Here is a 27,946-nt window from a genome sequence, read left to right on the forward strand (position 1 = left end):
CTGCTCGTTTGGCCGTTTATAAACAGCATCCTACACGACATCAAAGTCTACCGAAATTCGGGCACGTCCTTTAGTTATGTACATTCGAATCAATTACCTGCATACAGCGTATTGGATAATTACACACGAAATTGAAATTAAACACGGGGATATTGGCGATGCGGGTGTGTTTGTCGGCGGCTTTGTGTAGCTCCGGGAAGAGGTGGGAAAAATATAAACAGTGCATTTAGAGGACTTTCATTTGCAGACTAATTAGTTTTATGAACAGTGAGGGTAAAGATCAAACTTGTTTAGTAGAACAACAAAACCATATTGGAAAATTAAATTTTAATTGACTATGTATTACATCAAAATTTCGAAAAAGTTCGTTATGTAGGTTCTCAGACAAAAATTGTAAAATTCCATTCTATTAATAACCTGTATGTGTAATAATAGTAAGGTTCAAAACATGTTACATTATTCTACTACTACTAAGAGAGCATGTTATAATATAAATTTCAAGCAATTATCAACTTGTTAAATATGTAGAGATACAAAATGTAGGAGCTGTTAACGTTCCCCCAAGGCAAATAGTGTAATAGAAAATTTACACATTTTTAGGATGACAAAATTATGTTTCACATTAACATCTTTCGATTTTATTTTTCAGGCTTTCTGCAACAAATTAATGCCGAAGAGGGTATTTTTCAGAACTCGGTTACGCTAAAGGCGCCTTGTTTAATTACTTTTCGCTTGTACATAGAGTCAAAAAAGGGCAGACTTGAATTTGGAAACAAGATAAATAATTCTTGGATGTTTGAATTCAATGAACGACTTCACAACTTTGACAGTTTGTTGAAATAAGTTTTTGCCGAAAATAATTATCTAGCTGGGGTGACAAAAACACAGCCTTCTCTGAATCACTTTATTTTCGAACGCTCTTGACATAAAACGTCGACTAGTTTCGTCAACAAGGCTGGAAACATCAAGAGAATTGAAAATTCACTAACTTAATTATTTTCTGTTCTCGGGGTGTTTTCATTACAGCTTACTATAATTCGGAGTGATACATGAATGCTTGTTTATTAATGTAAATTTCGTCACCTTTTCCAGGAGGAATACGAGTTTGACATTTTGTGTGGGCAGATTCATCAACAAAACGCGAAAAAAGCTAACAAAAAACGCTCGGTAGATATTGTGTTGAGTTTTACTTTCGGGAAAATGGGGTTTATTCAATATATATAATAGACATTCATTCATTAATTTTTTTGTCACCCTGTATAAGTAGTTAACAAAAATTTTTTTGGGGTGATAATCGGATAAATTTTGATTCACGATTAATAATGCCCACGACGATCTTAACACGTTTGCAAAATTTCCAAGTTTAAACAATTTTTATTTTTTTTTAATATGGGGGTCTAGGGCAAAAAGTCAAGGCTGATTCATAAATCACAAGTGGTATGTAATAAGATTCGATATTAGAATGTCGTATAATTTTAACAATAATCAAAAACTCCCACTATGTTCAAAGTTAATTAAATGTCAATTTTAAATTACCATTGTATTAAAAACCGCAATTTATTGTTAAGTTTTTTGTGTTTTAGATTTCATAATTAGCCCCACATCAAAGAAAAAAATTATAGCTGTTATAAACAAAATGTTGACGTATAACATTATTTATTAATTATATTGTATGTGTTGAAAACATTGGAAAACATTACAGAAATAATTAATTGTATGTTATTGACGTTTTACATGTTTCTAGTACATTGGAACTAGCTTTTTTTAAATAAAAAAAAAAAATGAAAATAAAAATACAGGGTGCCCTAATGTAGAATGTTCATTGATTTGACTCAGTCGAACAAATTTTATTTAGGACTAGAATTTACAATTACTTTCAAGGAAGTTACACACCAAAGCTGTAAGCTTTAAATTGTAACATTCTATCTATTTTTATAAAAGTAAAGTATTTATGAGAGAGGAAAAAATTACATCAAAGCAAAGTTGATCAACAGTTTTCAAGATATTATCATTTTTACATGAAAGCTTTCATAAATTTTAAAAATTCACAGCTCCGCCATTTTTAAAGATGAAGATTTGGAATTTTGTACAAATATTTTAGTTACGTTAGTTTCGTTGTCTTAACACACGTTTAAAAAAATTAACCACCTCTTTACACAGTGTGATTAAATTTGTAAATTATCAGTTGTCTCATGTCTTTTCGAACGAAACACCCTGTATTTTATAAACTTTTCCTAACTTGTAAGCGTTCCTTTGATATCAGGTTTATTGAAAAGTGTCTTTGTAATACATAACCTCAAAAACTGAATTTATTTATAAAGGGTAATTATAACCGCTTGACAATTTTTCCCTTTTTATAGATCGGACATTCTGTATACTATATAACACATTTGAATTTGCTTTTAAGTGAGCTTTGTTGGGGTTTATCGTAAAAATAAGTCCAAAAACCCACTAGGATCAACCATAACCAATCTAGTATCAAAGGAAGCTTACTTTAATAAAAAAAATATAAAATACAGGCTGTCCTATTTGAATAATATTAGAAAATTGACATTTTATGAACTTAATGCCGCTTTATAAATAAGTTGAATTTAATTTTTTAGAATTTTTAAATTTGGTTATTGTTTCTACAAAAATAAAAACCGAAATAATGTAAAACATTCTAAGTAAAAAACCTTTGCATTAATAATTTTCTCCTTTTTACTTCCTGAGCGTAAGCTAAGGAAGTATTGTAATCTAGCCTATTAAACGAGTGGCTACTTTTATGTTTTCTCGAATTTTCAAAACCCCAAGAGTACAAAAATAGGTCTCCCGTTTCTGTTTGTCTGTCTGGCTGTCGTCTGTTCAAATTGGACAAATAATTTCCAAAACTACTGGATTGATTGTTGTCAAATTTTATACGTGTATTAGGAACGTCGTGTAGATGGTAAAACGCTAACCAAAATTTGGGTAATCATCCCCACCAACAACAAAAATTTACATTAGCAATTTTTATTTAAATTTTATAAAATAAGATACTTCTGCATGTGACAATTATGAATCCGCGTTTTTATCCAAGACGTCCAGATTTTTGGAAAAAAAAATCAAATGCTATAACGAAATTTTACATTATAACTTTTAAACTGCAAAACCGAATGTTTTCAAAATTTGCAAGCGTTTTAAAGTAAGCATGGTAAGAAGTTAATGAAAAATTTCCTTCCTAAGAAATGATGTCATTTTATAGTTTTGCCGAATTCCTTAAATTTTCTAGAATTACATACCCCTGATGTGTGAGCTATGAACCTGTGTTAGGTTTTTACCGGACAGGTCCAGATTTTTATGAAAAAATTCAAAGTGTTATTTTACGATTTAACTTTGAAATTGTCTTGTAAATAGATATTTGAATGTTACTGGAAGCATGGTCAATCGTTAATCAGATTTTCTTCTACAATTTTACCGATTAAATTTTCCTCCAATTTTTTAGTGTTTTTGAAAAAACGTGCTAATATTCGAATTCTATATATATGTACTGAGAAATTCAGAATATCTACATTTTCCCGTTGGTTATCTGCTTTAAAAATTTTGGGGAGGTGTTATTACCACCACTAGTTTTTACTTTATAGAGGTTATCACAAAACGAAAATAGCAAAATCAAATTTTGTAATTTTTTAATGAAGCGGAATTCGTCGGACTGCTTTAAGAGCTCCATTTGTTTTTAATAACGACCCTAAATTTGTAAAAATATATAGGTTGTAAGGTTTAACAAAATGTGTAAATTTCACACAGCACATCCTGTATATTTGAAAATGTTTTTTAAGTGCGATCCTAAGTATGTTTTAGCAAACTGTGCCAACGATTTTTTTCTAATGAGACCACCCTGTATAAAACAATTAAAAAAAGTGCAGAATTTGCATATGAAATATTTGAAGTCAGTCATTTTTGTTGAGGAGTGAGCGAGACGTCGTTATGCATATGTAAATTAGCGTTATGTAAATCGACATGTTTAAACATTTTAAGACTTTTGAAATGAAATAGATTATGCCATGATTGATGTAGAGCCTAACACGCAAACTGAAGATTTGCAATTCTGTTATTAACATACTAATGAAGTCTGAAACATGTCTATATGTTTCGCATTTTTAACAAAATCGATTTTACAACAAAAAAAATTTAATATTTAATACAGAGTGTTTCCGAGACGTATAGTTTACGTGAAGAGGCTTGATTAATGTTGAGTGAAAACTTTAGACTCCAAGTTCCTTTAATAATTGTAAAATAAAAAAAATATTATTTTTTTGTTTTATTAAAACATTTCTAGTGTTGTTTTTACAACACAATTAAAATTCACTACGAAGGATGGAAGTTTCACTGTATTTTCCTCTTACCTTACAGTTGGTCCGACTTGGTTGCCATCCTCACTGACGGCCCTCTGCGCCAGGAACCTGGGCAGGTCCCCCGGTTCCGAGTGCTCCAGAAGTGCGCACATGGGCTCGTCCTGGCTGCACAGCCCCACCACCCGCGCCAGATTGGGGTCTCGGAGTCCCGCCAGCCAGCTGGTCTCCCTCAGGAACTCGTGCCTGCAACGCCATCGCGTGAACCAGATGATGCCTACTTAGGCAAATCGAAGGGGACTCGCGATACGTGCATGCGGTACAGGGCAAATAAAGACAATAAGAGGATTCATGCATGTAACAGGGGATGCTGGCCGTCTCTTTGATTCGATTTGCGGATGTGAATCATAATGTAAGTCAATACGTGACGGCGAGCCACGAATGTTGAACAGGCTAAATCAGATTTGGGCGATACCAGGAGTGGATGAGGCATCGGTCGTCGAAATTTATTAATTTGCAGCTCGGCCGTTAGATTTAAACGGTGGGATTAATGAAAAAGTGGAATCGGGTGAATTCGTGTTAGTATTAATGGGATTAAAATGTCATAATTACAGACATCGGAGTAATGGAGATTATCGTGTCCATGGAGGCTCTATGGCTTTACTCTTTGAAATGGGGCAATTACTGTAATGAATCATCCGGTAAATGCAACGGAGAGCTGAAATACATCAATTTAACGATGGTACAATGGAGTGATGTATTTGAGTAATTTATTACGTTTCTGAAGACCTGGCTTGCAAAGAAGGCTGTGTGTGTATATTCCAAATAATGACAGTACTATTTCATCTGGTGTTTGCCTTGAAATGGAGTAATTAACATTCGAATTTAGCGGTGTTTGTACAAAGAACGTTGTTTATTTACTAGTTGCGGCATATATTTGACAGGTGAAATGAGTAATCAATTTTGGTTTTAATCGTTTAATCGAAAAAAATCGTCTAGTAAGCTATGGAATTTATTTGACGCTTTATTTGACAGTTATTTGATCGTAAATGTCAAATTGATTAACATGAACAAGGAATGCCAACATAATTTTTTAATATTGAATTTTAAAGGTTGTTAGACATTTAAAATCGGCAAAAATTTGTAGCAAGTTCTCTTGCCTCTGAAGCACACGGTATATGTACGCGAAAACACACTGTTCGCCTTCAAGACTTTTTTAGGGATAAATTATTTTTTATACGTTATAGAGCTCTCAGTTAACGTTATTGACCACAAAGAATTTTATATCTCATCTCTAGGAGCGGAAGATATTTTTTTTCAGTTCAAAAGTGCAATATCCTTGAAATTTCAAAGAGATCAGTCTGGCAGTTTTAAAGATTATCTATTTATTAAATATTCAAGAGAGGGACGACAAATGAGAAATTTGTACTTTCGTGATTTATGACCAAGGAACTACGAAATCAAACCTTTAGTAGGAATATCATACCCCAGTGCTGTTCGTAATTACATTTATATAGTTTTCAGTCATTTCAACTGTATGTTTCAAAATTGAGAAACTAGGATTTTATGGTCCTTAAAAAATTCAGTGACTTTCTAATCTGTCTTTTATTGTTCATGTGATACGTCAAATGGGTTTAAAATTTCGTGTTTTTTGCCGTTTCGTTGTGATAGTTATTATTATATTGATTAAATGTTTACTATTCACTATCTGTCACACATCTTGATCATAACCTAATTTTACCAAGCTTTTCGGTGTATTTTCCTATTTTGTTACTTTTTTACTTTCCGACTGTAAGCTAAGGAAGTATTGTAATAGGGTCCATCCGATCTTTCAAGTTTTCTGAACGTTATATGACCCTTAGAGTACGAAACAATAAGTCTGTCATTTTCGTCTCTCTGTATGTCTTCTGTCTGTACGGATTTTTATTATTAACAATAGATTGACGTTATCCCCAAAATTTATAACAGTAAATGTTGTTCATGAGTCCGTGACTGCATTTTTAGACTATTTTTTTGTAAGCAACTGTTTTTTTCTGCATATGCTTGCTTCTTTCGGTTACTTTTCTGCAAACGACTGCTTTTATCGGTTGTTTTTGTGCAGACTGTTTTTTTTTCTTTGGTAGGTTTTGTACAAGTCCGATGCGGCGTTGCCACTTTATTACAATTTTTTTTATTATTTTAGCAATGCAAGAAGTCACAAAAACAATGGCCGATCACAGGGCGAACGCTCGATAAAAAGTAGTGGGGCTCCTAGTTCAGGTCAAACAGGGTCAAACTGAGCTAGAAGCCCCACTATTTAACTACTGATGTTATTTTTAAGATATGAGTTGCAACATTTTATAGAGAGATAAATAGAGGTCCGCGTTTTATTATAGTAGCAAATAAAAAAATATATAGAGTGTTTATTAAAAAAAATTAACCATTACATTAATATTTAAATGTTTATTTTGAAGTTTCTTTAACTAAAACAGACTGTATTTTATTATTACGTCTTACTCAATTTTTTGTTTTCTTCCTTTGAATATGTCGGTATATTACAGAAGTAAAAAAATCTATCAACTTTAATTATAAAAAATATTCTACAAAAAAGAAGATAATAAAAGACAAAACAAGATGCTGTAATAAAATACAGCGTATTCTGTTTGAAAAAACTGAAATATCGATATTTGAAAATTCCTATAATTTAATTCTTTTTATAAATATTCTGTATATTCAAATGCAATTTTATTTCTATCAAAATAAAGCTCGTATCCTTATTTATCTCTCCACAAAATATTGTTACTCAGCTTTTAAAAATAACCTTATGGCAATTTTTTTTGAAGCTTTCAATTGCAGAAAAATTAAAAAAAATCGAAAAACTTGGCAGTGTTACATGGGAATTCGAACATAATCGATAGTTATAATTTTTTTTTTGAGATAATGTTGTCTCCTTGTGGATGTGCTTTGTTTTACTTTGGGTTGAATGAAAACCACCTTTTCTCTTCACTCTGTATTTAAATTAACGTTACCAGTTTCGGGTTTTAGAAACCCTTCATCAGATATACAACATTTTATAACATATAATAACATTCAGTAAATTGAATAACAATGATCTGGGTATATTAATAAAGTTGGCCAAGGTGCTTCGTGGACCATTTTTTGCATTTTTAAGAAATCCACTGTTTAAATAGTGGGTAACGGGACCAGCATTTGCATTGAACACTCTATCTCCGTTCTTCAATATTTAACATTTATTTTTCTGAAAAACGTTGCACCCGTTTATATTTTTTGTAATTTTTGAACTCCTTTATTGTATTTTCTGACGGGTTGTTGTTTCAAGTCGTTTTAGGTAAACCATTATTTAGTATTGATTGAAGTACTACTTCATGAAAGAAATATATAAAGTAGAACATTTTTCAACTCAGTAGGTGTTGTGTTATGAACTTTATAGTATTGCAAAATGATTTTCCATTAAGAGAATTCCCAGGTTGTAATTTTATGTGTTGGTAAAGTCGTTACTTAGCTCTAAATGAAACTAAAAAACTATCTTAATTACCACACCATTTAGATTTACTCTCCAATAAATTTAGTTATAATTCAACCAGATTATAAATGTATAAAATGTAAACAAATAGCGTTTGCGCTATCAAACTGCCAAAGTTATAAAACACCAGCAACAAAAATTTGTTTGCGTCCGTACGGTTTGTTGTTTACTAAATGCTAATATATTTGCGGAGTCTTTTATGCGAAATAAAACAGAACTGTGGACAATATTCACGTATATTTTGCTATAACTGTCAACGGGAATTTACCATCAATTCCGTAAATAATAATTTTTGCGCACAGCCATTTTTCATTTTGTAAATATTTATTGAGTTATTATCGTCGTGGTCGGGGCTTTATTTTCCATTTTATATTTTATACGTTTCCAATATAACGATGGAATTTATGATTTTGTCAAAATCACCAGGAATGTTCGATTGTGGATTTTATAATAATATAAGCCGGAAATATGGCTAGGTTTTTTTTGTAAAAATTTGCATCTGCATTCTTATGCAAGGTGAATGGTCCATTTATTGGTGCTGGGCACATTTCCGACTACACCCAGGCCTTGGATACGGTCGTATCCAAGAAGCCCGAAATGAAGCCCTTCGAGCAGCTCGTCTTCCTCAATAGCTTCATCGGCAGCATTCTGAACACGTCCTGGCGGCCCGTCAAACTGAATTATTTTATCCAGTGTGATGATTATTATTAGAGTACAAATTTAGTAAAAGAAATAAATGCACAAATTGCACAAAATATTTTATGAGGTCATGTTGCTAGTGCCCTCGCTTTTTCATTTAATCGCAGTAGAACGCAATATTTTAATGAAATTTTACTAATAAAAACTCACTAAAATCGACCGCACTACCAACAATCTCATAAAATATTTTGTGCACATTGTGCATTTATTCCGTGTAATTTGTTCTACAATAATCATGATCATGACATGAATACAAATAATTAACTTTGAGTTGTTCATTGATTTCTGAGTGAGAATCGAGGAATAATTTGTAAATTCAGTTTGACATTTTTTTTTGTTTATTAAAATTTTCACAAAAGAAGGATTAAGGAATGTAACAATACATGCAGTGTTTTTTGTTAAGATTAGTTACCTTTTTGTGTCTCCGCACCCTCTCCACAGGCTTTTAACAATAACTATTTGCTTTTTGTGAAAGGACGATCCCCCGTTAAAATCCGGAAGTCCCTCCGCCTCACACAAATGCACCTGCAACAAAAAGTAATTCAATTAGTGTTTTTTGGAGTGTGAATGCGTTGCAAGTGCAACTGATGTTCCGTCGTAGCATTTTGCTGCACCACGACCCAATAAAGAAAATGAAAGCGGCGAACGGTTGATTGCATCCGCAACCCTGTCTGCTCCTCGAACTTTGAAAAGAGTCACATTTCTCCTCTTATAACGTATCGTATAAATGGCTCTCTATTAGAATTATAGGTTTTCGATTAGAACTCCGGAGAAATATGTGTTTGCGTAAAGCTTTCTTTGCTTCAATTAAGCGATGAAAGCGTCGATACATTAAAAACGAAAACACTTCGGGAGCTAATATCCGGAAATATGCACCCTTTTGTGCCTAGCCCTGCTCCCATCCATAACCCAGCAGCACAAGTTTGATTAAGGTGATTACGCATTATAGAAATAGCGGCGCAGACAGTGATTTATGCGTGTCCCAAAGGACGATAGCTGGAAAGTAATTGGTAGATAGTGCAAAGTTGTTTACCGATACAAAGGGATAAACAATATATGCTTTCCCTTTTAAGACGGCTGAAAGACAGCCATATTGGTTTTCCTGGGACCCACCCGAGGGCCCAATAAGCGAGGACATCGACGTCTTCCTGCCGCTTTTGCGTCAATATTGACAAAGGAGCGTTCGTTCAGAGACGTACTTTTACGCAAAAGGACAAATCGGTAATAATGCGCCCTCGCTAAAATTAAAATCCCCGAATTGCCCTCGACACATAAAAATACAAGCGCCACCTGGGCTCGGGCTGTAAAAAGTGTTTATTGTGTTCGATTCATTATACCTACATTAAACTCGAACAGTAAAATTCCACCTTGGAGGGCATAATTTGTTTTAATGGCCCGAATGTGCAAGGAGGACTGTAAAAAGCTGGATTTACGCTAAGGGAAATTGTTTTATGTGGTCTTGGCGGATGACGTGCAGTTAGCGTAAGTGCATGCGAACTAGAAACGGAATGAATCAAGGTGATGCGACTTAATGGTGAGAATGAAGTTGTTAGAACTTTGATGTATGTGATGCATATGTAAATAAAATTTCGCTGCACTGGTTGAGGTTTGCACGAACGTTTCGATGAAATTGTGAAAGACAAATAGCAACTTATTTGAATGTAAAGATTTGGATTGTTATTATAATTGAGTTTCTTCGGAAATTCAAATTAAGTTTTGTATTGTTTGACTAAGTGGTTGCTGAGTTACTCTTCCGAGTCACTTCGGAGGGTTTAATTTCCGGGACTGTCTATAAACCTTGATAGAGTTGGCCTATAGCGGAAATTATTAAAGGGTCAACATTTAGAATGTCAAATTTTGAGTGTTTTTAGTAACGTCTTTTTATTGTTTTAACACTTTGTGTTAATTGTAGACATAATTTAAAATTGACGGTACGATTCTTCTACAGCTTAGATTTTTCCGTGGAATTTATAAAGAACAGTAATTGTCAATTGACAATTTAAAAAACTTCGTTATTTCGACAAGACTTATTTCATCACTGAAGTACAGCCCTATAAATCGAGTTTCTTTGAAAAATTGTATATTTTTTTGGGGATTTTTGTTGTCTGATAAACTTTATAAAATGATGTAAATACCACGCCCGCATTTCTTTTACCTGAATTTTTCAATTCTTCATCTATCCATTTTTTTGTTTTTTCAGTTTTTCAATTCTCCAACACTCGAATTTTTCAGTTTTTAGATTGTGCAATTTTTCGATTTGTTTCTAGAGTTTTCAATTTTTCGATTTGAAATTTTTTATTTCGGTTTTTCACTTTCAATTGTTCGAGTCTTGGTGTTTCGATTTTATTTTTTTCGCTGTTTGCCACTTTTCGAGTTTTCAATTTCTAATTTTTCAATTTTTCGATTCTTCAATTTTTCGATTTGCAATTTTCCAGTTTTTCATTTTTCTTGTTTCTTATATTTTACGATAAGCATTTATTCGAGTTTTCATTTTTAAATTTTATCAGTTTCCTGATTTTCCAACTATTAGATGTTTCAATTTTTAGATTTTGTATTTACGATATTTTATAATAATAGTGAATTTATTTGTAATTGCATGAGTTTTGAATTTTCAATTTTTCGTTTTGGTTTTTTTCCTTTTCTACAATTTTTTCATTTTTCAATGTTCCGATTTTATAATGTTTTCATTTTTACTTCCCGAGCGTGAGCGAAGGAAGTATTGTAATCGAGTCCTTCGGCCCACTCTATACTTTTACGTTTTCTCGACTCCTAGACTACGAAGAAATAGGTCTCCCGGTTTCGTCCGTCTGTCTGTTTGTCTGTCTGTCTGTCTATCTGTCCGTCTGCTGCGTCTTGATTTTTTCAATGTTCCGATCTTATAATTTTTTGTTTTTTCAATTTCAATTTTTTCAATTTCTTTTTTTCCATTTTTTGATGCGTCTCTGCGAACCTGCATTTTCGAATTTTTCAGTTTATCGATTTCCCAATTTTCGGATGTTTCAATTTTTAGATTTTGCAATTTTTCGATCTGCAATTTTATGAGTTTTCAATTTTTAATTTTTGAGTTTTTATTTTTTTTGTTTCTTCTATTTGACGATATGCATCTCTTCGAGTTTTCATTTTTAAATTTATCACTTTCCTGATGTTCTAATTTTTAGATGTTTTAATTTGTACATTTTGCATTTTCAATGTTTTAAGATAATAATATTAATACTGAATAAATTTGCAATTTCACAAGTTTTCAACTTTTTATTTTTCGTGTCGGAATTTCATGTTCTTTTTTTTTAATTTTTTCATTTTTACTTCCCGAGCGTAAGCGAAGAAAGCATTGTAATCGGGTCCTTCGGCCAACTCTCTACTTTTACGTTTATCTTTAACGTTTCATGACCCCTAGAGTACGAAGAAATAAGTCTCCTGTTTCCGTCTGTCTGTCTGTCTGTCTGTCTGTCTGTCCGTCTGTCCGGCTGTCTGTCGTCATGGATTTTTATTAGACAGATGATAAAGTACTGGGCCGATTGTTGTCAAATTTTGTATTTATATTAGGAATTTCATGTAGATGGTAAAACGCCAACCAACATTTGTCTAATCATCCCCACCAATAATGTGATGACATCACTTCAAAATTGTACATAGTAAATAAGTTTTAAATTATATGAAATAACATAGTCCTACATATGCAGTTTAGAGTACGTAGGTGTTTTGAATGTTCCGATTTTATAATTTTTTTGTTTTTTCAATTTCAGTTTTTTCAATTTGTCGTTTCTTCCATTTTCCAACTTTTGGATGTTTCAATTTTTAGATTTTGCAATTTTTCGAACTGCAATTTCATGAGTTTTCAGGTATTAATCTTTCAATTTTTCATTTCACAATTTTTCGATTTGCAATTTTTCGTTTCGGCTTTTTATTTTCTTTATTTTTTTAATTTTTCTAGGTTTTATTTCAGTATGTATCTAATAATAATTATATTTTTTTAAATGTTTCACTTTTTCAATTTTACGATATTTAATTTTTCATTTTTTTGGATTTTTCAATATCACACAGTTTTTCGGCTTACAATATTGATGATACCATAATTTTTGCATTTTACTATTTTTAGATTCAATTCGTTTTTCTTTACAATTTTTGGATTAATTTTTTTTAAGTTTCTAGGTTTTTAGTTTTTCAACGTTTCGATTTTGCGTTTGTTCGGTTCTTCGATTTGCAATTTTCGATTTTCCACCTTTTCGATTTTGCAGTTTTTGATTTTTTCACTTATTCGATGCTTCAATTGTTCCGATTTTTTTTGTTTTTCGATTTTTAACATTTTGATTTTTCAACTTTACCAATCAAAAAATGGAAAATTTGCAAAATTGTAAACTTGAAAATTCAAAAATGAGAAAACGAAGAGGTATAAAATGGAAATGAAAAATCTAAAAATTGAAAATCAAGAATTTAAAAGACGAAAAATTGAAAAATCGAAAGACAAAAAATTGGAAAATATAAAAATCGAAAAAAGGAAATACTGTAAAATCGAAATATTGAAAATTAATATAATCGGAAAATCAGATAATGGGGAAATTCAAAAATTGCAAAATTGAAAAAGGGGAAAATCGAGGAATTGAAAAAGCAAAGATTGAAAATTTGAAGAATTGAATATGTAAATGAAAAATTATAAAATCGAAAGAAACATTGAAAAATAAAGGAAATGAAAAAACGAAAAGTTGTAATATACAATCGAAAAAATAAAAATTAAAAAATCGGGAAAATGAAAAATAAACATTAAGAACTTGAGAACAAGAGGAAAAGAAATATTGGAAAAAAATTGTAATGAGAAAAATCAAAATTGAAAAACTGCAAATTGAAAAACTGAAGAAACAAAAAATTGAAAAATTGAAAAAAATACATGTTGCAAAAACGAAAAATTATAAAAGTAAAACATTAAAAAATGGAAAAATTGTGAAATTAAAGACAACAATAATTTATTAGCTTACTCTCGGAAAGTAAAAACAAAATAGACATTGACTACTTTATCGTCTTTAGAAACAGTTTTATCATGATCTACAGAATCTATAGAAAATTTGTTTCCTGATTTTTCCACTCTTTGTGCGTTTACTGAAAACCCAGTATTATCATTGTGTACCTAACATTTCAATTATTCACGTTCATTCGACCAGGGAAAATATCGCATTACAGAGTTTTCCTGTATCCTTTGGATGAGTCCCTGCATCCATTTTTTGTCGGTACAATTTCCAAACGACTGCCATTTTAAAATACACTGCATTCCAATAAAAGCACAAACTATAAGAGCCCGTTGCAGCGAATTTATTCGAGGAAATCGGGAAAACGCTCAAAAATCTCCACTAATGCGGAACATCGATAAGGGCTATATTCGTTCGTTACATAATCGAAACAGCCATGCCGTGTGCAATATGCAAAGATGTAAGTTTAATGTAACAGTTATTCCATTCAGTGTTATTACATGGGCGGGTCCGAAAGCTCCATACATTGGATTTTCCGGTATAAACCCGGACCGCCGGCGCCCCGGAACTCAGGAAATATAAAACTATATTTCTTATACAATCCGGGCCACAACTGTATAAATTTAGTTATGTAATGCAATCGTAAAAAAGTCGCTTTTATCGACAGGATTAGTGTGGAACGCTCGTGTGCAGCCGTTCGAACAGCTTGCTGCATAATAATTTTATGTCGTTTTGCTGCAACGAAAAGGACGCTTTCTTTTCATTTGCCGGCTCACGGCCAGTACTAACCCGTTTTTACTGCTGTCGCATTAACACTTACTCCAGTATTCTAAACTGTAAAGTGGAGTTTTAACAGCGTCATTATCGATCACATTTTTCTTCTTATTTTAAAAGTAATAAAGTGAGTAATTATTCAGAGTAAATATTAAAGAAGCATCGTAAACATGTTTTGTTGCAGTAGCGAGAATATTTAATGAGTCGAGAATTTGTATATTTTTCAAAGTACAGCAGCCACTTAATTATAATATGTTTGATTAAACCATTTCAAAATAAAATGCTTCTAGATTTTCTCAAACCCTAGTCTATTAATTTCTGTTTTCAAATGGAATCTCGCTTCGAAATCGATGTTCTCTACCTCAATAACTCGTCTTAACTAACTATTCCTTTTCAAGTCAATCTCATACCGATTGCAAGATTTTCTGTTTTTTTTAGACAAAATTCTTGTAACACTTTTTGTGGTAAATTCTTCTCCAACTCATTCGTCTCTTTTTTTTTTCCACAAATACTTTGCGCTTTGATAGTATGTTCAATTGCGCCGCCAAAAAAATTTCTCCTGAACTTTTTCGACTTTCAAACACTGAATAACTTAATAATGAATGAAAAATGTTTTGTATCGAATATAGTTTCAGAAATTTCTGAAATCTTCGTCAAATATTTTCTTCGACATTTTGCTGTCCTTCTTTAGGCTTCTTTAATTTACGTTCGTTTTTTTTATTCTAAATTTTCTGCCAAAATTCCTGGAATTTTTTTTTGATAATAGACTTTCTGTATAGAATAGAAAATTTTGCAGAGTACCTTCTATTCAAGAGAAACTAAAATTTGTCCACCATTGTCGGAGGGATCTTTTCTTTGATTCCAATGTAGCACGAGCCCCAGTATTTCGTATTGATTTGTTTTCAAATAAAACTTTTCTAGAACGTCGTATTGTCCGAATGATCTAGAATTATGTGAAAACTTTCGATTCTCAAGCCTTTGGTAACAATTAGCTAGTTTGAACCACTATTACAATGCATGAGAATAAGGTTCTTTAGTAATAAATACTTTATAACCTTCACAGATCCTATTTGTTGATCCGAACAAATTTTATTGCAAGAGAGAATTTTTTGTTTCTTTTAATTCTATAAAACAAGTATTTTCTAGTCTTCTCGAAGTCACGTCCAACAACGTCTTCGTCAAAGATTATCTTTTGTTCAAGCTCAAATTTTCCTATCTTTTCAGGTTTCCGTAAGAAGATTTCTAGAATTCTTTTGGAATTTTTCAAAATCGTGTCAACTAAATTTTTAAAGTTAGTTTCATATCGGTGTTAAAAATAATAATAATATCCTTATTGCTCAACATAATTTCCATTTAGAGAACACATTAAATTAGAATAACAACACAAGAATTAAGAAATAATAATAAAAATAATAATATTATAAAATAGATAAAATTCTTCTACCAGTTTCAGTTTTTTATTTTATTTTTTTAGTAATATTGTTTAATTAGGGCCTGCCCTGTACAGTATTTTTACAATAATAGTAATAAAAATATCTCATTAATTATTATTTTTATTAGAAATAGAAAAAAGTCAAAGACTAAAGTCATACACACTAAAATTATTTCCGACTATACAGAGTGTTCTGTTTTAAAAGCGTTACACACAAATTGTGTTGAATTAGACATCCTATATATATTTTTATTTTGATTATAGTCTTCTTAGGAATTATGGCTATAGGTTATTTTCGAAATTTCGATGTTATTCTTGAAATTTTTTCAAGTACTTGCTAAGATAGGCCCGATTTTGGCAAATGAAAAAATTGAAGGCGGGTAGGCGGGGCTAGTATTTTCTAAGATAAGACTGATTTTGGCAAATAACATACCTTCTAAGAAAATAGAGGGCGGGTGGGCGGGGCTAGTATTTATTAAGATTAGAGTGATTTTGGCAAATGACATACTTTCCAAGAAAATAGAGGGCGGGTGGGTGGGGCTAGTTTTTATTAAGATAAGAGTGATTTTGGCAAATGACATACCTTCTAAGAAAATAGAGGGCGGGAGGGTGGGGCTAGTACTTGTTAAACTAAGACTGATTTTGGCAAATGATATACCTTCCTAGAATATAGGGCGGGTGGCCGGGGCTAGTATTTATTAAGATAACAGGGATTTTGGCAAATGATATACCCTTTGAAAACATTGAAGGGGGGTGGGCGAGGCTAGTACTTGTTGAAATAAGAAGAAGAGTCATTTTCCTTGGTCAACAAAAAAAAAAAAAAAAACGCAAGAGGGTTATTTTCGAAATCAGGGTTACGATATTTTGTGGATTTGGAGATATACGAGTATAAAGGTACGTATTTTGTTGTGGTTTAAATAAAATTAGTAGTAATATAGGGTGCGTTTATATATAAGCATTTTTTAAATTATTACAATTTTCAAATATCGATGTTTCAGTTTTTTGAAATAGGATACTCTGTGTTTTATTAACCTTTTATTACGTCTTTTATTTAATTTTTTATTCTTTTTCTTTTCCGTTAAGTATTTTTTATTTTGTACTTTTTAGAAGATACGTCGACATACTGAAAGAAAGAGAACAAAAAACACAGTCAGATGCAGTAATAAAATACAGGGTGTTCTTTTGAAGATTTTAAGTATCGGTATTTTGAAAATTGCAACGTTTCAGAATTTTCTCTCTATTTATCGCCCTATAAAATACTGCAACACAAATCTTAAAAATAATATGATTGCGATTTTTTTATGGATTTTTTCACTGCTTAGAAAAATGGGTTAAGGTTATTTAGACAGATCTTTACAGTGTCTTCCTTTATTTTTTTATACCCTATAAGTTACAATGAAGATATGTCTGGAGTGTTAAAGTACCGGTAAAGAAGCATGCTATGCGTTTGTTTCAAGTGTTTTCCCATAAAAAAAAAATGTGATGATTCTTTCACATAGATCAGTTTTAATAGATCCAGTGTAATACTAATAACAATAATACTGTACTTCCAAAATTTCGGGAAAATGGAGTGAGCCAATCTTGACTTGATTTTTTTAGTCACCCTGTATAAACAATACTAAAAATATGAATATATTGACAAACGGCAAGTATGCAGTCAGAATATTTTGCATATGTTAGATCGGATTTATTCGATAGTTTTAAGATGACGTCATCAATTTTCGAGGAGGTGATAAACGAATAAATTTTGAGTAACGTTTGCAAGATGTCGAGTGTTTCAGTTTTGCAGTTTTAAAGTTAAATCCGGATGGCTTTAGTAAAAATTTAAGACGGATTCATAAACCACAAGTGTAGGAGTATGTTATTTTATAAAATTTAAATAACATTCATTACGTACAATTTTGAGGGACGTCAGCACATGATGATTAGACCGATGTTGGTTAGTTTTATCATCTACATGGTATTCTTATACATAAAATTTTACAACAAAAGGTCTAGTAATTTCGGAGATTTTTTGTCTAATAGAAATCTACATAGACGGCAGACAGGAACGGAAGACTTATTGTGTCGTATTCTAGCATCATGAAACGTCCAGAAAACATGAAACTAGCCGTTCTTCAAATGGACCCTGTTATAGTACTTCCTTGGCTTACTGACGTTCGCGAGGTAAAAACAGAAGAAAATTGGTGTAACATGGCAACGTCGCATCGAAATTTGAAAAATAAACTGTGTTTAGTTGTGAGTTGCTAGTAAGACCAAATCTTTAATATTTTTTGTTTTCTTCGGCTCTGATGGTGCTACTTGTGGACACCGAGACTTCTAAGCCTACGTTTCTCAATAAAAACTTCTTGTTAATGAAGATCGGAACTGTTAGATTAAAAAAAAACTAAATTGTTTGCTATAGTTCAAAAATAAAACACTTGGTACAGTGGACAATGATTTTTTGATCTATGCCATTCAAAGAACGGTACAACTTTGATTTGTAACTTTTTTTCTCTCTTAATCGTCTAGTGACTCACCCTGTATACAGGATGTTCAAAATCTCGCGAACATCCTTAAGGGTACATTATCGAGGGATGTTTATAAGTACAAAAAAATAATAAAAAGATTCGTTTCAATGTAAATTAGTGGAAAATTATATTTTTATAAAAGTAAATAAACATAGCAAGACTTATTGTTTAATTACATTATGTAAACCTTTGCCAAATGGAATTTTATCATTTTTTTATAAAAATAAGACATTCATAACTTCGTTTATTATAAGGAAAATTGTAACAAAATATTACGATGGGAAACAGAAATACGAACTAAACATTTCATTAGTAATTATTGTGATAATTAAAGCATTGTTTTGTTGCTAGACATAGCACAAGAATCCAACCTTACAATCACATTTCGCGATATTCTGGACATCCTGTATGTAAAAAAACTAAGACGTTGCTCTTTTTTTCCGAAAAATTTTTCTTCCTAAAGAGTTAAGCGGTCGAATTCTGAGATAATCAATAAAAAAAAGGCAGAACATCCCTCACTTCGAAAGCACAGCCAATCAATCAAGTCCAGTTCCTTGGAAAAAATATAAAATCTGAAGGGCATATAATTTTACGTATTATGTAATTTACTTATCACCGGAAGTTTGGTGGGGATGGATAGATAAATTAACTTGATTGCATAATTCTCAAAAAATATTTAACGGGATTTTCAAAAATACATTTTGGTATACGCTCTCTATTTGTCCTGTTTGAAAGGTAAGAACAATCCTGTGTAAATAATGCAGAGTATTTTAAATTTCAGATGTGACAGTCAAAATCAAATTATTCTGAGTCAAGAGATCTTCTCAATATTATTTTAAAAACAGCAGTTCCAAATGAGGTTATTTTTGTTTCGAATTTTCAAACATTAAATAAATATAATCAGTCAACTGTTCTAGATATACAGGGTGCCGCATCCAAGTCTGGATATAGGGAATTAACATGTGAATTGGTTTTTATTTTATAATATCTCCCGAGATCACTTTAAAGCTATTATTGAGTGATGCCTTTGTAGAGGTCGAAGAGGGCTATCGGCCAGTATTTTTTTCAAATCGTTGCATCGCGCTCATTCACTGTAAAAAGGTTTTAAAAATCGTATTTTGAAATTCGCGCCCGATCCGATTTGTCACGAAATGTTCCGTCGCACCGTCGAAGTTCGGCGATCGCGTCTTTGGAATATCCATGCAAAATTCAAATGTCAAAGTGAAATTAGAAATTATTCTCAGAAATCAACGAACAACTCAAACTGAATTATTTTATCCAGTGTGATGATTATTGTGGGTAAGTTTAAACGGAATAAATGCACAAACTGTACAAAAGATTTTATTAGGTTATGCTATGTTCTACTGCGATTAGATGAAAAAGCGAGGGCCTGCTTGTTCTTCAACGGTTAATTTAATTAGTAGGTAATTTGGGAAAATTTCACACTTTTTTTTCGAATCACTAAAGATTGGAAGCAATTGGGTTTACATTCGTTAAGCAGGGCTGGAATTTTTGCCACCTGGAAGCATGTTCGTTACAAGAAATTTTTGAGAGAGAAATGTAGAACATTGACTCATCAACATTTTAAAGTATTTTTCTCTATTACGAATGTGTTTTGGGATCCAGAAACTTTTGTGTTACTGTTTTATTTGTTTATTGTGTTAACAACAACAAAAATAAAAATAATATTTCACAAAACAAAGTTACATTTATTTTCAAAGGTGATAAAAAGTAAATAAAATCAGGTGGGCACAACGTTTTCTAGGGATCTTAAAGAGATGGGATAGAAGAGTTTCAAAAAGCATTATGACAAAAAATTGAAGCCTGAGGACTACTTCTCACGTAGGGAGTTTTACGAAGGAATGCTTAAGAGAATCCAGGCTGATGGAGAGTTTTTGAGGAACATTTGTTTTACTGACGAATGTTCATTTGGTCTTAACGGAAGTTATAATCGTCAGAACGATCAAATTTGAGCATAACACAACCCTCACGTGGTCCATGACTATTGTTATTAATGGCGTGCAACTGTCAGTGTCTGACTGGGGCTTGTAGGACATCATGTCATTGCACCTCTTTTAATCGAATCTAGATTGAATGCTCAGAAGTAGGACAATATGCTAGCTCAGCAAATACTTCCTGGGACTCGAAGGGTGCGGCATCTGCAGCAGGACTTTTACATCCAGGACCAAATCTCCAGCCATATAGCTCGCATAAATGTTGTTTATTTGAACCAGTATTTTCCCACAATGTTGGATCTAAATCCCTGGGAATTTTTTCTTTTGAGATTTCTTCACGACCATCAGTATTCAAACAATACCAGCTATACAAACAGAGACGCGCTGAAACAAGCAGTCCAACAAATATTGTCTTCAGATTGCAACGCAAATGCTGATCAACACGCGTAGAAGTTTTGAAGATCGGCTTACTTACTGTACAGCTGCTGAGAGCAGTCTTTTTGAGCAATTCTTGAAAATAGTGCAATACTTCTCCAGATTCGTACAATATTTCATTACTTCATTCATCAACAATTGCTAAGTTTTGTTATTTGTAGTTATCTAAATGGTTCATTAAAAGGTTCTCTTCAAAAGCGCCAGCTGTTTTGATGGTAAATCTTATCATCACACAATAAGAAAAGCGGGCCCTCGCTTTTTCATCTAATCGCAGTAGAACGTGGCATTTTAATGAGATTTTAGTAATAAAGACTCGACCAGCACCAGCAACATAACCTAATAAAATATTCTGTGCAGCTTGTGCATGTATTCCGTTTAAACTAACCTACAATAATCGACATATTGGATAAAATAATTCAATTTGAGTCGTTCAGTGATTACTGAGTGAGGCACCGCGAGTACATCCCTAGCTTGAGGGCTCCCAGGACATGTTACAATCCTGCCGATGGGGTTTTGAGGAAGACCAGCTGCTCGCAGTGCTCGAAGTCTTCATCTCGGGCTTTTTGGATACGGTCTGAGTGTAGTTCGAGATGGCTCGTTTGACGGGGTCGCGCACTATGACGAATGAATGGATCAATTTGTGCATTTATTCCGCTTAATTTGTCCTACAATAATCATCACACTGGATAAAATAATTCAGTTTGAGTTGTTCGTTGATTTCTGAGAATAATTTCTAATTTCACTTTGACATTTGAATTTTGCATGGATATTCCAAAGACGCGATCGCCGAACTTCGACGGAGCGACGGAACATTTCGTGACAAATCGGATCGGGCGCGAATTTCAAAATACGATTTTTAAAACCTTTTTACAGTGAATGAGCGCGATACAACGATTTGAAAAAAATACTGGCCGATAGCCCTCTTCGACCTCCACAAATGCATCACTCAATAATAGCTTTAAAGTGATCTGGGGAGATATCATAAAATAAAAACCAATTCCCATGTTAATTCCCTATATCCAGACTTGGATGCGGCACCCTGTATATACTTTTGGTATACAAATTTATGATAAATCAACGTGCTAAAATTTCAAGTTTATTTTACGAGTAATGATGTTTTCGAAAAAAGCCTGGAAACCTACGCAAACAACAAAATAAGTAATTTTAATATATTTTTCGGACGTTTTATGTGGGAGTTATTGAACCGAGAAAATTTACAAATATTTATTTAAAAGGGTTAAATTATTTTTCTAAATTAATAATTTAATTAAGGTATTATGGTTGAAAAACGGCAAGGGATATGTACTAGTAAAGCACGGAATGATTTATGAACGCTAAAATTACACATGATGTGTTATTGAGATTAAGATATCAATAGCAGCATTTTATAAGTCGATAAAGAACCAAAGTAAAATTATTGCAAAAGTTAGCGTTATTATGTGAAACTTGAATCTTTAGTTCAAGCCCCATTTCTGCGACATTTTTCAATAACGAAAAATGCCAAAACCAGAAAATAAGTTGAAAACGTTCAAACGTCAACGCAAAAAGTAGGTCAAAGGTTTTGCTCACCTACACTTGTCCAGGTTACGTAAAAGACGAATAAAGCTCTTTATGCGACATTGGTATATTTTTTAGCGTTTTCCGATTTGTGAAAACAACCTCCCTGCGCTGCGCTCCAGCACTTTCTGTTTTTATTGCAATGCAGTGCACTTCAGCATGCAGCCATTTGTAGATGTTAAACTCCGGAATCTCGGTTTAATTACAGTTTAAACGCATTTATTCGTCGAAATAAATTGAAACAGCAAAAACTCACGTGTTTCAATCGGAGCCGTTCCATTTACATAAATGAAGTTTAATTACGGCAGATGCGGCTGTCGGTCGAGCCTTTTTTTCCAGCTGACCGATAATTTTTATATAAATCTGCCAAAAACAAGAAATCCGATATCCGGCATCGAATGATAATCCGTTTCGAGGTTTTTCCGCGGCAAATGGAATTTTAGATTAAATTTAATTTCTTTTATGTCTTCTTTGTGCGTTCCGAACGTTGCTCTTGTTCTCCTCTAGCGATCCAATTAAAATAAATATTTAATCTTGCTTACCATTCCGAAGTCGCCCTCTCCTAGCTTCTCGAGGAGGCGCAGTCTATGTCTCGGGAAGTCTAGCAGGTGAGCCACCCCCTCCAGCGGCGGCCCTTCGGGCAGCTTGATGGGGGTGAACCGGCCCGGGGTGAAATGCTGCTCGCGCCTCTCGCCCTGCAATAAAATACATAATTTATTTTACGACTTTGTTGCTGTTTTCAAAATTACAGTGGCAATTATTTATGGCGCGAAAAATGGTGGAGGCGCCGGGCGAATACACTTACAAAAATTAGATCGGGCTTTAAGGCTGCGACCTTCAATAAAAAGCGACTTACGTCGCCGATAATAGAAAGTTTACGGAGGGCCCGGCTTTATCTCATATCTGGACGTTACATTTTATGGAGAGTTTTACTTGTTGCGCCTTCACTAGTCCGGGACCGTAAAATTATAATCCTTTGTCTAATACACATTTTGTGCTATTTCGGGATAGTATTTTTAAGTTTGAAGGGTAACAAGGGATATTTTACGATAATGGAGTCACCTTCATGAGTGTTTCATGTTTCTTAGACGTTTCACAGTCTGTAAAATATGAAAACGTTGCATGATTACGATGCCATTTTAGCTGTATTTTAAAATTATCGTCTAGATATTATAACTTTTCTCTTGAAAATTTTACTGTGACATGATTTTTATTTCTGGTTTAATGTATCCTTATTTTTTACTTTACACATAGGTACTACTCATAAATTTTGGTAAGAATTTAAACCTGATCTAGTGATTGCAGAAAAATGCATCTGCTTATCCCTCTCGGAAATTTGATGACATCGTTTCAAAAAATTATCAAATCAAATGTTTATTAAATATTTTTATTATTTTGAAATTCGACACGCAGAATAATTTCTTCATCAGATATCACATAACTGTCAAATAAATCCAATGCCAACATCATTATTTTTAAAATAATACATGATTTTTACTTCTTACTACTATTAAGCTAAGGAAGTATTGTATTAGCGTCCATCATTCCAAGCGCTACTTTCATGTTTTTTCGACGTTTCATGACCCTTAGAGAATGTAAAAATAGCCCTCTTGTTTCCATCTCTTTGTCGTCTGTCTGTTTGTCTGTTATCATTTGTAAATCTCAAATATATAGTGTACTCTTGTGGTAATCCTATGACAGCTTTAAAATTTAGGACTGCCATTTCTATTTGTCAGGACTATATATAAATTAAAAAAAAATAAAAATAGGATTCGCTTAGCAAAATTGTGTGTAAACTCTAATAAATTTGTGGTGTGGACGAATTATATTAATTTTTTGAATTTCTGAGCGATAAGTAAAGTAGAGACTCGGAATGAGTGAACATTGACTTTTGTTTCTAAAATTGTGTATGCTAGTGCTTCCATCATATTCTTCGATTTTTGCGGGAGTTGGATACACAGAATATCTCAAAAAATAGTGTATGAACACCTACATATTAAATTTTATTGTTATCTGTCTTCACTAAAAACTATTCAGTACATCTCCATCGAAGCACTGAGTTCATAGTCATCCATGTAAATAAGGCACGATTATGCTCTGTTTGTGTGACATTTCAAATGGAAATGTACAATTCTAGTTAAAAGAAATTACATCGCATTAAATTTCCGCTTCTTGGACCATAACAGACTTTATTATGTCAAAGTAAAAATGTTCAAGCTATAAATGTGATTTTCCCGTAAAGTGTGACTAATTCGTATATCATTTTTCACAACCTGCACCTTGAATGCAAAACGAACAAACGTAAAACCGGCGCATAATGTAAATGCAGCGCCCTTTCTTTGCGCCACGGAATCCCTAAATTGGTTTTGTTCGCGTCATCGTTGCACTTAACTTGAATTCCAAGTTAGTTTTTCGTGCAGTTTCCTCAAAGAGAGAAAATTCTGGAGCTCGTGCGCTAGAATCCCTTTCCAAAATTTATAGCCGTATTGAGTTAGCAAAAGAATTCCGTAACGATACTTCACTTTTCGGAGCGCATTTTTCATCGAAATAAATAATAGAAGGAGTAGAATTTTTTTTATTATGCCTCGAGACAAAGGGATTACTCCGCCTCCACGAACTCGAACAGGCAATCAGCTAAATTCAGTATTTTTTCCTCTCCATTTTTATGCCCACTAAATTATGTATACATCCATACGAAATTCAGCTACTAAAATATAACCTGCGTTACATAATGTTGTAATTTGAACAAGTCGCCTTATTTTACGGCACGTTATACGCGCAATAAAGAATAAACAATACAATTTTTCGCTGCTACTGCCATAAATACCGTATTATCGTCTTCATGCATTACAAAATATGAAATGGGACTATGTTGTGCACTTCGTTGATAGGCCCATGAATCACAGGGGCCGTTTTACAACCGGGTCAATGAAAAATGTATGCTGGAAGTGAGTGCGGATTTATGGAGATGCACAGAGGGCCGCATAATATACCTACTACCTCGCAAATATGAAATTTAATTATTTTTTTGTTATACGAGTGCAAGATTTGTGGACACGGGGAGAATGCAAGGGGGAGATTCGTCTTACTAAATTATTCAACGAACAGGAACTGACAACCGTCTCAGATTTACTGTCATTAACTAAACCTTAATATTAACCTTAATTAATAAATTTATCAAAAACTAAATGCGTTGTGACCTAACTATAACAATAATTAAAAAAGACTGAAGTAACTATTGTTAATGAAATTAACCGTTGATCTTTACACAGAACTATAATTATGGTGTTTCACTTTGGGGATTAAACCACTTTTAGTAGGGTAAATGTGTACAAGAGTACGCACTTAGTGTAAAACTGTTAACAACTTTTTAATTTTTTTGGATAGACAAATTTTATGATATAGGTTCGTTATATACATGTTTAGAGATCAGATATATTTAATTGTACGCCCCAACACCACTATATTTTAAGAGTAATTTCAATTTTTGTCAAGATGTGTAAATGCGCACTCTTAGACAGTTCATTGCACAAGAGTGCGCATTTGAACGCTTATGAGTACGCATTACATTTTATGAAAAAATATTTGTTTCTAAGGTGAAAATAAATGGGAATAAGTGACTACAGACTACACATAAAACGGGAGACCTATTTCTTCGTACTCTAGGGGTCTTGAAAAGACGAGAAAACGTAAAAATAGAGAGTCGGTCGACGGACTCGATTACAACACGCTCAGGAAGTAAAAATAAAAAAAAATCACTATAACCACCACCACACATCTTGAGAAGCAGTACAAAGTAGTAGAGTTAAATAATTCATTATCGTATGATATGTATCTCCAAGACTATTAGATTACGTATTGCAAGCAATGCGCACTCTTATACAATACCTCGCTGCGGACTCTTGTACATTTGTACATAACCTAATGTTTTCAAAGTTAAAAGCTTTTGATGGACAGAAAGTGTAAAACTGTTAGTGTATAACGACACCTTAAAAGTTACAACTAATGAAAATTATTACTGTAAAATAAAAGAACTGGTACGTACCTTACAAAAAACTAAAACTATGAGCGGTAAAAATTACATCCACACAACGTGTGAACATAAAATCGTCAGTACGACCAAACTATAAACTATATTCAGGTCACTTTTGCACCTTTATCTCAGGTTTAACATTAAATTCTGAATGGTATAACTTCACCTTACCCAGATGGCACTAATAACCAGAAATCATCACTGCGTACTCTTATACATATGCGCACTCTTATACACATTTACCCTAAGTATTTTTTTATTTATAAAGATAAACTAGTGAAATCTAGAATATGCCTCTACTGTTTGATACAGAATATAAGAATGGACCACAGACTAATGAAAATGAATTACTTTTGCATTTCGTTAATGTTTTAGTTAAAAATAAGTCATATTTTTCAATAAAATTTAAAAATTGATTTGAAGGTCGCCTTTGACAGTATTTTCCTTATCATCTGCAATAAAACTGAAACTCCATGCATTTTAAGTCGCATTTTTTTTATAATAACTTCTTATTAAACAAATTTTTCCATTTTCACTTTCCGAGTATAAGCTAAGGAAGTATTGTAATATTATCCGATGAATGGCTACATTTATGTTTTCTGGACATTTCCACTTAGAATATGAAAAAATAGGGTTTCCGTTTCCGTCTGTCTATCGTCTGTGTTGACTTATCATCATTTTGCACAGTTAGGTTATCTAAATGTTATAAACTAATATACTGGCGTATTCGTGGTTTATTAATCCGCCTTGAATTTTTCCGAATGTTTTTTTTAACTGTGACAGGAATTTGTCTATATGTCTATATTTTGAGTCATTAGGAGAAAATAAATAAAAAATTGATGGATTTGTTTGATTTGTATTAAGGGCCGAGGAAAATTCTGTCAAAATAACTTTAGACCAGTTTTTAATCTGGATACCTAAATCCGTACTTTGTTTTTGTAAGTAAACACCAAAAAGGAGTCTAACAAAAATATATAAATTTTTTTATAATAATTCTCGGACTTAAAACTTGTAGTAACTTAATGGTGTGGCGTTAAGTTAGTGCGTTATTTTTTCATCATCCTGTACATAAACCACTTTTTTAATAATGATTTCTTAGTTAAGACATGTACCATTTTTACTTGTCGAGTGTAAGCTAAAGAAGTATTGTAATTTCATGCGACGAATGGCTACTTTCATGTTTTCTTGACATTTAACGCACCTAGAGTATGGAAAAATAGGTCCTTCGTTTCCGTTTGTCTATCGTCTGTGCCGATTTATATCCGATAGATAATCTCCGAAATTATCGGACGTCCTCTCAACATTTTGCGTGTAACGGTTATCTAAATTTTACAAAATAATATACTCCTGTACTTGCGGTATATGACGAATGCTATAAAGGTTATTCTAGAATAAATAAAATTTTGCAATATCCAATTTTCCAATTTTTCAAAAGAACCGGATTTCTTCGATTGTATTAAGGGCCAAGGGAAATTCTGTAGAATTAACTTTAGACCAATTTTTAATCTATTTATCTAAATTGATATTTTATTTCCTGAGCGTAACAAGGCCATCGGACGAATGGCCACTTTTATATTTTTTCGACGTTTCATGAACACTAGAGTACAAAAAAGTGGTCTCCCGTTTCCATCTGGCTATCTGTCTGTTTGTCTGACTGTCTGTCTGTCTGTGTGTCTGTCTGTCTGGTATCTGTATGCGTTTTTATTAGACACGTAATCTCCGAAACTACTGGACCAATTGTTGTCAAATTTTGTATTAGA

At 32.7% G+C, this 27,946-nt stretch overlaps 1 protein-coding gene across 2 annotated transcripts in view; it reads right to left on the minus strand.

The window, feature by feature from the left end:
• LOC135139276 (epithelial discoidin domain-containing receptor 1-like) overlaps nucleotides 1-27,946 on the minus strand; it is a 466,539-nt gene that overhangs the window by 48,348 nt on the left and 390,245 nt on the right. For both annotated transcript variants that reach the window (XM_064069455.1, XM_064069454.1), the window contains exons 11-13: nucleotides 22,696-22,848; nucleotides 8,945-9,057; nucleotides 4,365-4,556 (exon numbers count right to left, since the gene is read on the minus strand). In XM_064069455.1, the coding sequence (XP_063925525.1) occupies nucleotides 4,365-4,556; nucleotides 8,945-9,057; nucleotides 22,696-22,848 (458 nt within the window). The remainder of the gene's footprint in view (nucleotides 1-4,364; nucleotides 4,557-8,944; nucleotides 9,058-22,695; nucleotides 22,849-27,946) is intronic.

This window comes from Zophobas morio, unplaced genomic scaffold, assembly GCF_036711695.1.
Source record: "Zophobas morio isolate AGI-343-1 ecotype UQ-CSIRO unplaced genomic scaffold, CSIRO_AGI_Zmor_V1 ptg000031l, whole genome shotgun sequence".
In the NCBI taxonomy this organism is placed as follows: Eukaryota; Metazoa; Arthropoda; class Insecta; order Coleoptera; family Tenebrionidae; genus Zophobas; species Zophobas morio.